Source organism: Osmerus eperlanus, chromosome 20 (assembly GCF_963692335.1).
Source record: "Osmerus eperlanus chromosome 20, fOsmEpe2.1, whole genome shotgun sequence".
NCBI lineage: Eukaryota > Metazoa > Chordata > Actinopteri > Osmeriformes > Osmeridae > Osmerus > Osmerus eperlanus.
The window spans coordinates 6,045,579-6,059,464 of NC_085037.1; the positions used below are offsets into that span (position 1 = coordinate 6,045,579).

General features: G+C 51.9%; 1 protein-coding gene across 4 annotated transcripts in view; it reads left to right on the forward strand.

Annotated features, from left to right (window-relative positions):
- Positions 1-13,886, forward strand: part of phf14 (PHD finger protein 14) — a 46,558-nt gene that overhangs the window by 24,333 nt on the left and 8,339 nt on the right. For 2 of the 4 annotated variants that reach the window (XM_062445871.1, XM_062445873.1), the window contains one exon: positions 9,757-9,886. In XM_062445871.1, coding sequence (XP_062301855.1) covers positions 9,757-9,886 — 130 coding nt within the window. Of the gene's footprint in view, positions 1-596; positions 1,108-9,756; positions 9,887-13,886 lie in introns of those variants that run through there. The other 2 variants (XM_062445872.1, XM_062445874.1) reach the window with 2 other exon arrangements.

Below are 13,886 nucleotides of genomic sequence, written 5' to 3' on the forward strand. Positions count from 1 at the left end.
CATTAGGCTGTGCCCGCCTTCCCTCAGAGGGGAGGAGGGGTGGGGGCTAGCAGCTTCCCAGGCCACCTCTATTGAGCTGCCACATACATTTGCACAGTTCATTAAGACGTAACGGATATGCTGGATATTTGGGTCCTCGGGTGACTCGCACCTTTAACAAGACCCATCTGGGACATCACTGAATCCTCTCGCCCGATCCCAACCTCCTCGCATTCATTAATTAACGGTAATAAGTGATTATTTATAACCTGTGCTCTCGTGGACTCAACGGTGGACTAAACTGTGTTGAAGCAAATGCACATATTTGTTTCCTTGTGGTTTGCAAACTGTCACTGGCTCGTTTTACCTTCATGTGTTGTTGGTTTAGAATGATCTAGACTTGCAAGGGGGTGGGGGGCGGGGGCTCAAATATACCAGCTACAGTAGATGCCAGTCAGATGCTTCTACATGGGTCTTAACACGTGTGTTTGTGGTGGTGGTGTTTAGCTGTAGTGGGCCCTAGGCCTGGTGTGACGAGCCAGTGTTGCAGGGGGAGAGTGTGGCGGTCAGGCTGTGAGGTGTGCTGCCCTGACTCTTTCTATCTTTGCGTTGCACAGGTTGTGAGAGCCGGGGCAGCCAGCTCAGCCAGCCCCCCTCCCCTCCCCCCTAACACACTCGGGACAGATGACCTTAGAGACAGAGAGAGGCTAATTCAGGCGTTGGAAGGATGGCATTGTGGGGGGGGGGGGGGGAGAGGGGTCAGGAAGTACCCCACCCCGCACCCCCCGCACCCGATGGACACCTGCGATCTCTCTCTGACCCAAACGGGACCCGCGGCTGTCCAACGAAAATTGAGGGAGAGAAGAGAGAGCGCGCGATGAACTCGAGGACTCAAAATACTTTGAACTTTCTGTTGAGTGGACGGGGGCTTGGTTATGGGATTGTGACCTTACTCTCCCTGTGGACTGCAGACTTTGGAAAGATTCCCGACACAAGATCCCTTCCTGAGTTTAGCTCCTATCAGACACTATGCCGATGTTACCTCTCATCCCTCATCCTTCATGGGCAGCCTGGCTCTCTCTCTGCCTCTCTCTCTCTCTCTCTCTCTCTCTCTCTCTCTCTCTCCGTCTCTCACTGTCTCTGTCTCTCTGTCCCTCTCCCTCTCTTCTCTCCCTCTCTGTTTCTCACTGTCTACGTCTCTCTCTCTCCCTCTCCGTCTCTCACTGTCTATGTCTCTCTCTCCCTCCCTCTCCTCCTACTCCCCTGTCTCTCAGTGTCTCCCCAGTGAAGGTGGTCTGTCTCTCTAGTCCATCGCTCCATCCCTCCTTCATTGGGAGTCTCCACGCTGCCCTGCGGCCCCGAGTCCCTCCTCTCCTCTCCCCGGCTGGCTCTTTCTCATTCCCCGTGCCGCCGTCACTCCTTTGACCTCCCCCGCAACTTATCATCCCCTCCAATCAGTGGTATTGACGAAAGGCATCTGGGCCCCAATCACCCTGTTTTTCCAGCGTGAATGCCTTTAATTGTGGATGCACTTGAACTTCAGTTCTAGTCTCCCAGTGTTGTGGCGTGCCCGTAGAACTTTCTAGAGTAGAAGGAAAAGACGAAATATTGTATCATATGTAGGAACCACAAAGCCCTAGAGCATTCCATACGTAACATAGCAACCGTCCCTCCCAGGTGTTTTCATGTGTGTAGCCTAGCAACGTTACAGGTACACAGGTAATAGTAGTAACGTGCAGTTGTAGCGAGTAAGTAGCAGTAGAGGTACTTCTAATATCCGTGTGAGTGTCCATGTCGAGGGACTTTACGACAGTAGGTCCTCCTTTACGGCGTGTTTGTAACTTGCCAGTTGACGTGACACATCCTCAGTAGCAGCCCTGCTCTCGTCTCCGGGGTCCCCCGTGCCCCCAAGTCACTGCTGTCAGCACAACAGCTGCCTCCTGGCCTGTCAGGCCTCCTGACGTGTGTCACTGCCCCCCCACCCCCCCCCCCCCCCCCGACCTCATCCCATCCCAGCCTCATGCCCGCCCTGTCATTCCTCCGCCCCGCCCGGAGCCCCACACAGGCCTGCCTCTGGGAGCACCCCCCAGCTCCAGATACTGCTTGCGTCTTCTGGAAAGCCCAGCCTCATATCCCAGTGGCCCTCCTGAGGAGATGCAGAGGTCGCTGTGTAGGTTGACCCCCCCCCCCCCCGACTCCTCGTTGTCATGTCACCCCCCTCACCCCCACCCCCTTTAGCACCCCTCCATGTAAAAGGAAGAAGAAAAAGACTGCTTCTCTCACACACACTACAGACATTGTCCCTCTGCATGGCTGGCCAATATGTGACGTGTTCCCTTAGAGTGTTTAATCCTGATAGCTGATGTGTCTCGTGTACGCCGTATACAGTATTTATTGAAGAGGTCAACTGTCTCTTGTGCTCGTTCTTTTGATGTGCCTACATACTTGATTATTGTCATTGAAGCCTTTTTATTATGTCGTAAATGGAGTGGAACTTTTTTCTTTTTTTTTTTGTACTTTTTTTTTATGAACCCCATATTTATTCGCGAGGTACATATTTGTTTACAGACATGCCTTGCGTGTGATTGTTTCTGAGACTAATATTGTGTGAGACATAACTGTGTTATTACTGTGTGAATGTCACCGCTCCCCCATGTGTACAGAACGTGTGTGTGTGTGTGTGGTCACCAGGCCTCTGGCCCCCCTCGCTCCCAGCATCACTTGAGCTCTAATAAACTCTTGACTTTTTTCACCTTATTGCCGCAGTGATAAATGAGTGTCAGCGAAGCAAATTAATTGTTCCTGAAACGCGGTGGCGGCGGTCCAGTTGTGTGTCCGCCGCCCTCTGTCACCACTGATTTATCACCCGGGAAGAGCCCCCGGTCTCTGGGTCGGCCCAGGAAGAGAGAGGGGGTGGGGGATGGGCTCTCACTGCACAGAGATGATCTGTTTATTTCAGCCCAGGTACTAGCATAACCCCCCCCCCTCCCCCCTTTTCTCTTTCTACGTGTCTCTCACACATACTATCTTCAAGTTCCTTTCTCAGTATTCCTCCCCTGTCCCTCTCTCACACACACACACACACACTTTTAACACGGTCGCACACAAACGCAGCCAAATACACCAAGGGGAGGAGATAATAGAGAGGCTTCCAGGGACAATCTGGTTAACAGCATAACAAATACCTAGTGTGTCTGGCACCGTGGAGAGCGGCAGCGATGCATCCAGCACTCCTGCATCCACTGAACACAGAGAGAGAGAGAGGCTGGTGCTCGGGCCAGTCAGAGAGGAGGAGAGAGGCTGGGGTCAGTCAGAGAGAAGGAGAGAGGCTGGGGCCAGTCAGAGAGAAGGAGATAGGCTGGGGCCAGTCAGAGAGAAGGAGGAGAGAGGCTGGGGCCAGTCAGAGAGAAGGAGGAGAGAGGCTGGGGCCAGTCAGAGAGAAGGAGAGAGGCTGGGGCCAGTCAGAGAGAAGGATGAGAGAGGCTGGGGCCAGTCAGAGAGAAGGAGGAGAGAGGCTGGGGCCAGTCAGAGAGAAGGAGGAGAGAGGCTGGGGCCAGTCAGAGAGAAGGAGAGAGGCTGGGGCCAGTTAGAGAGGAGAGAGGCTGGGGCCAGTTAGAGAGAAGGAGAGAGGCTGGGGCCAGTCAGAGAGAAGGAGAGAGGCTGGGGCCAGTCAGAGAGAAGGAGAGAGGCTGGGGCCAGTCAGAGAGAAGGAGAGAGGCTGGGGCCAGTCAGAGAGAAGGAGAGAGGCTGGGGCCAGTCAGAGAGAAGGAGAGAGGCTGGGGCCAGTCAGAGAGAAGGAGAGAGGCTGGGTCCAGTCAGAGAGAAGGAGAGAGGCTGGGTCCAGTCAGAGAGAAGGAGAGAGGCTGGGGCCAGTCAGTGAGAAGGAGGAGAGAGGCTGGGGCCAGTCAGAGAGAGACAACCTCAGGCCCCCAGGTCTCTGAGAGATGGAATCAGCGCAGCATGGCGATCTGTAAATGCCCCCCATCCCTCACCGTCCCGCCCCGGGGCCCAGAGAGCAGGCGGACACACAGAGCCCTGCTCCAGCTGGGATCTTTACTCGGGACGAGACAGGGCCAACGATTGAGGGAGACAGAGAGAGAGGGGGAGGGAGATGGAGGAAGACAGCGGATGGAAGGAGGGAGGTTCTGGAAGAGCAGTAACCTTTCCGATGATGAGTGCGTTTCCCATTACTGATCCTGACACGGGATCCGGGGGAAATGATTTAATGGCGGCATTTTGTTTTTGCTGACTTCACCCTTCTACCCCCTCCCCTCCCCTCCTCCCCCCCATTAAGAGAGAGCGAGTGCAGGCGCTCGGGCCGGTGCTGTGTGGGAAGACTGGCCAAGCAACTCCAATCTATTACTCCCCAGGCCTGTTCCATCCCCACTGGTTCCTCTGCAGTGTGGGCCCGCTCGGCTTACTTCCTGGATGCGCCCAGCTCCTTCCTCTCTTCCTCCTCCCGACATTCTCCCCCTCCTCGTGTCCTCCCTTTCATCAGCGACGACGCAGGGCGTCTTCCCTCCCTCCCTCCGCCCCTCTCTGCGACCACACCGGAGGTGCCTCGAATCCTGATCGGTGCTCTGTTTTCCCCTGCACATGCAGTCAGGGAGGAGTCGACGTGCGGCAGGCTGCCTGCGCTGCTCTGTGTCGGGGGCCCGGAGGGGGGGTGCCAGGCTGGCCGGGGCCGGGAGTGAGGGCTGGAGCTGTGGTTGGGTCAGCAGAGCGAGGGAGGGGACGGAACCTCTGCCGTCCGAACAGCCCGCCTGCCTGCCTGCCTTCCTGCCACCCTCCAGAGCCTAGTTCACTGAGGCCCCCTGCTGGCAGACATGGGGAACAGCAGCCTCACGCTCTTCCAGGTGAGGTAGAGCCCCTCCACCCCCCCCCCCCCACCACCACCACCACCCCCACCCCCCCGGCCCGTCCCAGCGGTGAATGAATTGTGTCCTAATGAGCTAATGAAGGCAGTGTCCATGGCAGGGGTCTCTCTCCAGGACATGGCTCCAGCTGCCCATTCATTACCCACACCCCCTCCTCCCTCTTCTAAAACAATGGCTCCTTAATAATGTCGCAGCGCCCCAACAGTAAATCAAAGAGTGGGAGGTGAGGAAAGGTCTGATAATCCACTCCTTTTCTGTAGAGAGGATTCGCAGAAAAAGCCACCAGCGCACTCTGTCATGGACCGAAGTCAATGGCTGAGTGCTTTGTGCCATATTGATCCTTGTCCCGTGGCCCCTCCCTTGGTCATTCCGCTGCCCTCTTGCGATAAATTCTCCCGCCTTGTTTCGGCCGCCAACCACTCAAGCCAGCGGGCAGACAAGAGAAGAAGTTTTGAGGCTGCGAGCCCTCTGTCGATACCCGGACTCCCTCGTATGTGGCCCCAGAGCGGGTTGTAAAGCAATCTGCAACACACCCTCCTGCTGGCCGGTTCAATGTGTTGTCATGAGGTGTTTGTTGGCCATGTCGACATGCTGAATACTTGGGTCGATACTTTGGAGCAGCGGCGGTGCTTGTAAGGCAGTGATAGCGTGCGCCTGATGACGGGAGAGAATGTAAACAGACTGTTTTTTGTTTTTCTAAGGCCTACTCGGAACCTGTCTGTTTATAGGTAATCCACGCGAATGCTAATTAAAATTGGTAAGCAGATTCTGCCTCGGAACAAGTAAACAACACTTAATTACAAGCGTTTTCACCACTAATCTTTTTGCGACTCTGCCTATTGAGGAAGTGTTTTTCCTCCTTATCAGATGTGGGTGCAGCACTGCCCCTCGTGATTGGCCGCATGCACTGCCCCTCGTGATTGGCCGCATCACAGATCCCTTGGAAAGGCACCCCCGAGACATCCCAAGTGGATCTTTTTCGACATGTTTCGACCATGTACATGTTGCAAAGTAGAGCACACTATTTCAAGTCTAGGACCGCTCAGCCTCACTTCACCTCGGTGGAAGACCAACAAGTAGTTGGCTCCCGCCACCTCTTACACAGACTGCGTCACAAGCTCTAATTCCTCTGTTTCTCCTTAACATCCAATTAGAACTCAACCCGAGTACTTCAGGAATCACTGTGATCTGACTCCAAACCTCTAGCTGATAGAACGGTTGATGATTCAATTAACATTTGCTCATCCCCGTCCGCGCGCCAGCCCACAGCCCTCCTCAGCAAGTCCCTTAGACTTCCACCCCCTCCAGTCCCCTGATCTGGCATAGTGTCACATCTCTGGTGTGCTTTAATGGAATCGAGTGAGGCGTACGAGAGGAAGCGTAGACAGGGGCCAGGAAGAAGACCCCCTGGGGACACACACAGCGCAGGTCCCACTGTGTGTGTGTGTGTGTGTGTGTGTGTGAGAGAGAGGGAGAGGGTGGGTGGGTGGGTGCTGAAGAGCTGGATGGGAGCAGATCAAGCCCAGCTCAGACACCCGGGGCAGCTGGGGGTGAGGTTCCCGAGCGGGGGACGGGCGGAGCGGCGTCCCTGGAACCCTCCGCGGAGATGAAACACCAGATGAAAGAGGATACAAGTCGCCAGCAGAGTGGGACATGTGTAGCGGACACAACAGAAGAAAAAAAAAGGGGGGGAAAAAAACAATCAATCGTGTCCTTTCCCCTCCCCAACCTCATGCCCAATAAGATTACATCAATCAATAACCTCTCTTATGAGGGATTGGATTGTGTGCTTCCAGAGGAGGGGGGGGGGGGGCTGCTCAATTTTCCCAATGATTAAAGCGGAGCCAAATTGCTTAGATAAGATCAAGGACCTTGCTGTGCCGGGGCAGTGTGGGAGGCTGATAGAGGTGGGTGCTGGTGTACCAGAGAGACAGTGGACAGATTCAGGGGACTGTGTACATCACATAGCTTAACTCAGTTACCCAGTCAGGACCTCAGCCGTAGTCCCTGGCAGAGGCATCGCTCATCCTCCGAGTCAAGGTGTCGGTGCATGTGGTACGCCTTGATGTTCTGCACATTCTCATGTGCAGAACATTAGAATGTCAGCTGACATGACACAGTTAGCCCTTCTCGAACGCCGGCGGAAAACATACGTGCCGTCATTTTGAATTCCAATTAACTGTAATCACCGCAATCTCCCCCTCCCCGGCCCGCATCACTGAGCAGTGTTTTTAATTCAAAGATGTGCGGCGCGATACAACAACAAACGTCACAATAGGTTCATTACGGTAAAGCAAATGAAAGAAGTGAGCGGCAAATCGTGTCGAGCTCGGCTTCTAAAACAGCCCAGCTCCCCCGGAGCCGGAGCAGGGCTGGGGTGACTCCAGCAGGGAAGGGGGCTTCGCGGGCCATTTTCCTGCTTCTCCTCAGAGATTCATGGGGAATCAATCAGGGGGGGGTGGGGGCGGTCTGTGTTCAACAATAGGAGCGTGCTCGTTAGTGTTGCACACACACTTGTGGTCATTTGTCTTCTTTTCACAGGATGGCCACTGGTTTGTTGGGGGGCTGTGCTGCCTCCCTCGGTAGATATGCCGTCTCAGCCCGTCAGTGCTGATGTAGACCTTGTAAGTGTGTGTGTGTACAGTGTGTGTGTGTGTGTGTGTGTGTGTAATGTGTGTGTACAGTGTGTGTGTGTGTGTACAATGTTTGTGTGTGTACAGTGTGCGCGTGTCTGTGCCACAACATGTGTGTGAGAGCAAAGACAGTGTGTATGTGTGCAGCCACATCCACCTGTGTAGACAGATCTTTGCTCAAAAGTAACAGCTGCTAAACCCGGCCTCTGGAACTAGTAAGACAGCAATTAGCCCATGCAGGCCAGTGCCAAGTCACTAAGCACACTAAATCCACCGTAGTTAGAGTGTAACTAGTATATATGCACACTTTTTTTTTGTCCCTATATTCATCGCCTCCTTGTCTACATATGTTCTTGTTATGTGTTTGTAGGGCTTACTTTCGACCCTTAACCAGCTCATTTGTACTTGATTACTTAAGGCAGCTGTGTTTCGAATCAAGCGCATCACTGGTTAGGTGTTCTACTAACGAGTGACTGGGGATGTCTACCCAAGCATTTAATATGACTTGAGCGAAGCAGCGCTTTCCTCTGAACGGCCCTTTATTTATTTTATTTTTTGTTCCCCCCCCCCCTTACTTTCAAGGGAGATCATGTAATAGAGCCTGCTCTGAGTTGACAGTCTGTCGCCGGGGGCAGCCCGTTTCTTCATTGCCCTGTCACTGTGAATATATGGTGGAGATACTGAGCTCAGCTCACACAGACAGAGACCGAATGCAAAAGACGTGGCTATGTGGAATGAATTGGCAATCACACTGATAAATGAATGTGGTTGTGTTCTACCTCTGGGGGTTCAAAGAGGGATCCCTTCCTCCACAGGAGATGAACTTAGAGTACAGGTACACGTGAACATCCTTTGGCGACATTTACCACGTTAACGGTGTTGGAATGGGAAGTTTCCCCATCATGTCCTTCAGTATAATGTGTTTTCAGATTATTTCTGGTTTTGCCTTGAACCAACGACAGTCCACGTGAGGTGTCGTAGCAAGTGAGCCAGGGCCAGATCACAGTGGGCCCAACTTTTGATAGCACAGAGCAATAAAGCGTATATCCGAAGGTACTATCGTACGACCATTTGGGCCCTTTACACTTCCACAAGTCCCACCCTCCTCAGTCTTCTTTGTACATCATCACAACCAATGAAAAACTGTCCACCGTGACTCTAACAGCCACAATCAATTTGTAGGAGCTGTGAATGATCACCTATTGATTTTCCACAAAGGCATGTTTATTCTATCGACAGACAAAAGGAGGGCTTTGTATTCCAACTTAGGAGGAGCTGGTGAGAGTTTAATGATGTGGGCCTAGTTAGCGGCGCTGCCTGTGAGTCATCACCATCGCGGTACTGCAGAATGAAAGAACGGGTGATGTTTGTCCAGGCAGTCTTCTAATTGGTCTCGCTAGTCAGCCCATTCCATTTACAGAATATACATAAATGGACATTCTTCAACCCCAAAATATATTTCTCATACACTGCCCTTGAGTTTGAGTAGAGAGCCACAGCACTTTCCTCTAGACTCCTACAACGTTGTTTGTTGAGACAACCGCCGCCTGCTTTGCGGCTGTTTGCCAGGTCAGAGGGGATTTATCTCTTCTGGGGCGGCCGTCTTTCTTCCTCATTAGAGGGAAATGTGGACCTAGCCTTTCTGCGATCAGAGGGGGACTCTGGAAGATCCCACTGTGAAAAGGGCTCGTCTGACAGGAGGTGACAGGTTCACTTCTCTACACGCATACTGGGACTCGAAACACAAGGTAGCTGTGCCTGTACCCTGCTCCTTAGCGGTGTTTGGATCAGGTTTCAGACATATTTACTGCTTTATTAAATAGCAACTCAGCAACCCAAACATCCACGGCTGGAGCATAGATAGATTTCTGGGATTCTGGGGAGAGATCGGGGGCTTGTTAGTAGCATGCGAGGCCGCTTACTCGTTCCTCGCTTGTTCAGAGCGTCGTCCACCACACACAGGCAGTGTTGACTGACCCCTGTGGCTCAATTCAAGGACGCCAAGGCCGTCCAACTTCAGGACAGCAGACAGGCATTTGTCTGAAGCTCATATCTATCAGTCCCGTGATACTAACCACCGCCCATGTAAGGCCGTGATCATTGTGTTTTGAATCTATTAAGAATCCCATGACTGACAACTAAGTGTCTTGTCACCATCTATCTTGGTAAGTGAGTGGGGATGGGAAGGAATCTCTTATTTATGGTGTGTGGGAAGGCACGTACACACACACGCTCGCCCGCGCGCTTTAACCCCTCTCTTCCTCTAGGTGTGACGAGTGTCGTCTCTGCTACCATTTTGGGTGCCTGGATCCTCCCCTGAAGAAGTCCCCGAAGCAGACGGGCTATGGCTGGATCTGTCAGGAGTGTGACACGTCCTCCTCCAAGGTGAGTGTGTGTGTGTGTGTGTCAAGGGGCACTGGTTGGCTGTGAGCTCCAGCAGTTTTGGACCTCATCACATTAGGTTTGACATTAAATCACAACAGATAGCCGTCTGAAAGGTGTCGACGCTCCATTGGAGGAATTTTGTAACTTTTTTATTCATGCTGCGCATTGGATGGAATTTGATGTACAATAACTCTGCTACGGAGTTGCTGTCATTGATTCTCATTCTTCAATCATAAGCTACATGACTCTTTGTACTACAGGGCATCATTACCATGTTTTGTGACTGCCGGATTTGCCCTTTTAGAAAGACACTGTTTCGCTGTAGCAGTTCAGTGAATAGGTGTTCAATAAACTGTATACAAATCTGAAGATTTTTTTTCTCACAAAATCATCAAGTGGACAATTCACATTTCCTTCCTCATGAATGCTCTGGTGCAGTTAGGGTTAGGTCTGCTTGTGTGGTTAAGGTCAAGGAAGAGATCCTACACCAGAAATCGTTGCACTTTGCTGCAAGGTTTTTTGCAAGCATTTTTTTTTTTTTACTGCATTCCTGACTGATTCGCATAACACAGATGCCTACAATACACAGACGTTTCCTGTGTACACATGAAAAAGACAAACAGGTTTGCTTTGGTGCAAAAATAAACAGGCATACGGCTTCCAAAACAGTATCCTAGTGATCCTACTACACATCGCGACGTGCTGTGTGCAAATTCTGAAGAAAAGTTGTCACAGCAGCATTTCTCCACCCTTCTCTGACTGGGAGTCTATCAGCTCCCATATCGCCAGAGTCACGCAGGCATGCCAAATCCCTGCAGAGCTCCTGCCTCTCTAACCCGCCACTTCACCACAGCTGGAGACACAGCCGTCCAACCAGGCTTATCGTCTTCTCTGGGCTCTTAATTACGGATCAAAGGGGAAAGTCTCTGGCGTTTGAAGTCGCACGAGCGTTCCGACGGCGGCGTGGACAACAAGCAGCGGTTCCGGTCTTATTCACCGCCGCCTTCCTTCCCGACTCCCTGTCTCTGCAGCTGCGGCTGGGCCATCTCAGCGAGCCACGGGGCGGAGCCCAGATGGCCCACGCCGCCGCAGGCATGTGTGCCCGTGCAACCTCTTCCTCCAGTGACACGGCACAACACATTCTTTTTATGACGTTGTGTCCCCGAAAATGGCACTTCCCACCACATGCACGCACTACACTTTCTTCAAAAATATAAATGTTTTCAATATTGAATTACGGTGTAATCAAGGGTAGCGTGTGGATGCTTGGAAAAACCTAATTACGTTGATAAATGCGTCCACATTTCAATTTCTCCGGGAAAGGGCAGCCTGTCCTGCCAGGCTCTGTCTGGGTGGAAAATGGGGGTTAATTGATGTTGCCAGAGACGAAGACACACATAAAAGACAGAGTGGAGATGCTGCAGAGTGGAAGCGCAGCTCTAAATTACAGGAGCAACGGAAAGGTTAAAGCTCAGTTCAAATGTTAGATGGCGGAGGACCGACTGCCTTCCCGTAAAGATCAGGGGCTCCAGCCCCTTCAGGGAGAAACATCGCTTGACACGGTTCGATTTCTCCACAGAAATTGGGACCGTTTATAAAGTGCATGACGGTAAATAGTTGTTTCTTGCCCAACGTGGCGATGCTCTCTACGCTAACAAACATGTCATGATGTTTCGAATGGATCGCAGTGCAGAGACAAATCCGTGCGAATGGTTCGTTACATAGGCCCGTGGCCCATCGACACCGTTTGAAATTCCGGTCATAAAAAGACACATTGGAGTATTACAACCCATAAGTCTAAAAGCCTGTGTCTTTCGTAAAGAGGGCTATTATGTCAAAGGGGAAGAAGAGAAGCCTAAATTGGTCGCCTGCTGTTAATTTGTCAGGAGTATATGGTTCTGAGCTGAAGCAGGGGGAGAGGGACTTGTCGAGGCAGAGAAAGGAGCTGTTAGCTGTGGGAGGTGGAAGGGGGGCACAGGGATTAAACAAGCCTTTGCTTTTTAAATGTGCTCGCTGGCACCCTGCTGAGAGAGAGCAGCCAGTCTCTGGAGGCCCCCAGGACCCCACTCAATCCTGTTTAATCACCCCGCTCCACACACACACACACTGTACTCTCCCCCATCTTTGCCTATTTTCCCCTCTCTCTATCTCTCAGGTCTAAAGCATGGCTGCTCCATTCCCGCTGGAGTAGCGGATCTGTGTGAAGATGCTCCACTCCACCTCCTCCTTCCTCCCACTGCCTTCATGCTGCTCCCGAGTCCTCCGCACCCACCCCTCCACTCCCCCAGTCTCCTCACCCCCAGCAGGCAGCGTCTCCGTGGTGACAGAGAAGGGGGAGAAGGCTTGACATGTCGTTAGCGAGGCCACTTTTGCTCCATCCCCAGCTCGACGCACGACAGCGTCTGCTTTGTTAACATGTGTCACCATCCAGTACGACTGAAAGCCTACACAGCTTCTGTGACCGTACGGGCTGTACTGTACTGGCTGTACTGACTGCATAGGCACTGGCTTGGTTCAGTCTGAGTGGACAGGTAATAACATTAGCTTCAAAAGCTTCATTTATTCCAGCTAGTGGCTGTGTGTGCCAGTTCATTACAGCAACAGTGGCGTTTAAACCTCTCACATGTGTGCGCCTGCAGTGGTTTGTAGGTTTAAGAACGAGCAATGTCCTTTACTTGATCAAGCACAGTACTAGTGCCAGACCTTTTAAGGCCAAAGGTTTTCCGTGCTCTCTAATGTCAGGAAGTGTGGGAGATAATTGACTCTACTCAGGACCTGAAAAAGCACTCTGAAGATGAGAGCTGTATTTAAATAAAGTTTTATCGTCTGCCTGTAAATGCCATGCCGCCCGGCATCTCGCCTGTAGGGTAGGAATTATTTTTTCATTTTGTCATTTTTTTCTTTTTCTTTAAATGCCATCTTTAAGTGCAGAATCTCACCTGACCGTCTCAAATGTGATTTAGTCGTTTGAGGAGATAGCGGGGGTCAGCACTCTGTCTGCCTGCCAGTCTGGAATGAGGAAGTTGCTAGTTGCCGGGGATGCGGCTAAGTGAAATGTGGTTGGTTAGCCTACCTACCACCCAGCCGCATTCACTCCCCGGCGTTGGGGAAAGAGAGCAGCTCACCAACAGGTAGGTTATAGAAACTAGCTTGCAGCACACAGTAGCCTGCTACATGCTTCTAACTGTGTAATTCGAGATATAACTTTGGGCTGCTGATTAGACTGCGTTTGTCTGACATTTTTCTTGAACCAATTGGATTCATGTCCCTGCTGTGTGGTGTTCTACACCTCCCCACCATCTCTCTGGAAGCTTTGGTCTGTCCTCCTAAAGGTCACATTAAATGGAATACTACCTCAGAGGTCTTGATTAATGTCGGAAGGGTCGCGGCATCGGGCATTTGTCTGTGTCGTTTTGTGTTCTGAAATAGTTTGTATTATTAATTGTCTCGAAGAAGGGCTGGTGGTTTACAGGTGTGTAGGCTTGCTTGTCGGGGGGGCGCGCGCCCACACACACATGCTCACAGGGACAATAAAAGGGTTTATTAGACAGGCTTGAGTTCATTACGGAGGCAGTGGTTACCTCTGCCTGTGTGGCTTAGATAAACCTCTCGCCAACCAAGACCACATCCCTCCCTCTGTCACCCCAGGCCCTCGCCAAATTGATTCCTGTAATAAAGTGACAGTCCTGCTGTAGTATATGGATGGCCTTTAATTCGAGAGGCTGGGGCTGGAGGCACTTGTTTTAAGCTTTATTTACACCCTGGTGGGGAGGCAGGCCTGCCCTGCTCGCCTCCATGATGAATCGGGCAAGAGCATCTTGAGGGGAGTTTAGAAATACCAACTGCTTTAAAGTGCACCAGCAGTAGTTAAAACGCCCGTCTCAGGACTTGTGTGGGAAGTGCTGCTTTTGATACCGTTTGGATTTGTCATCAAAAGGCTTGTAACTGTTGCAATTACCGCCATGAAAGTGATTTCGCCCCCCCCTCTTCCTGTTCCTTTAAGGCAACGCTG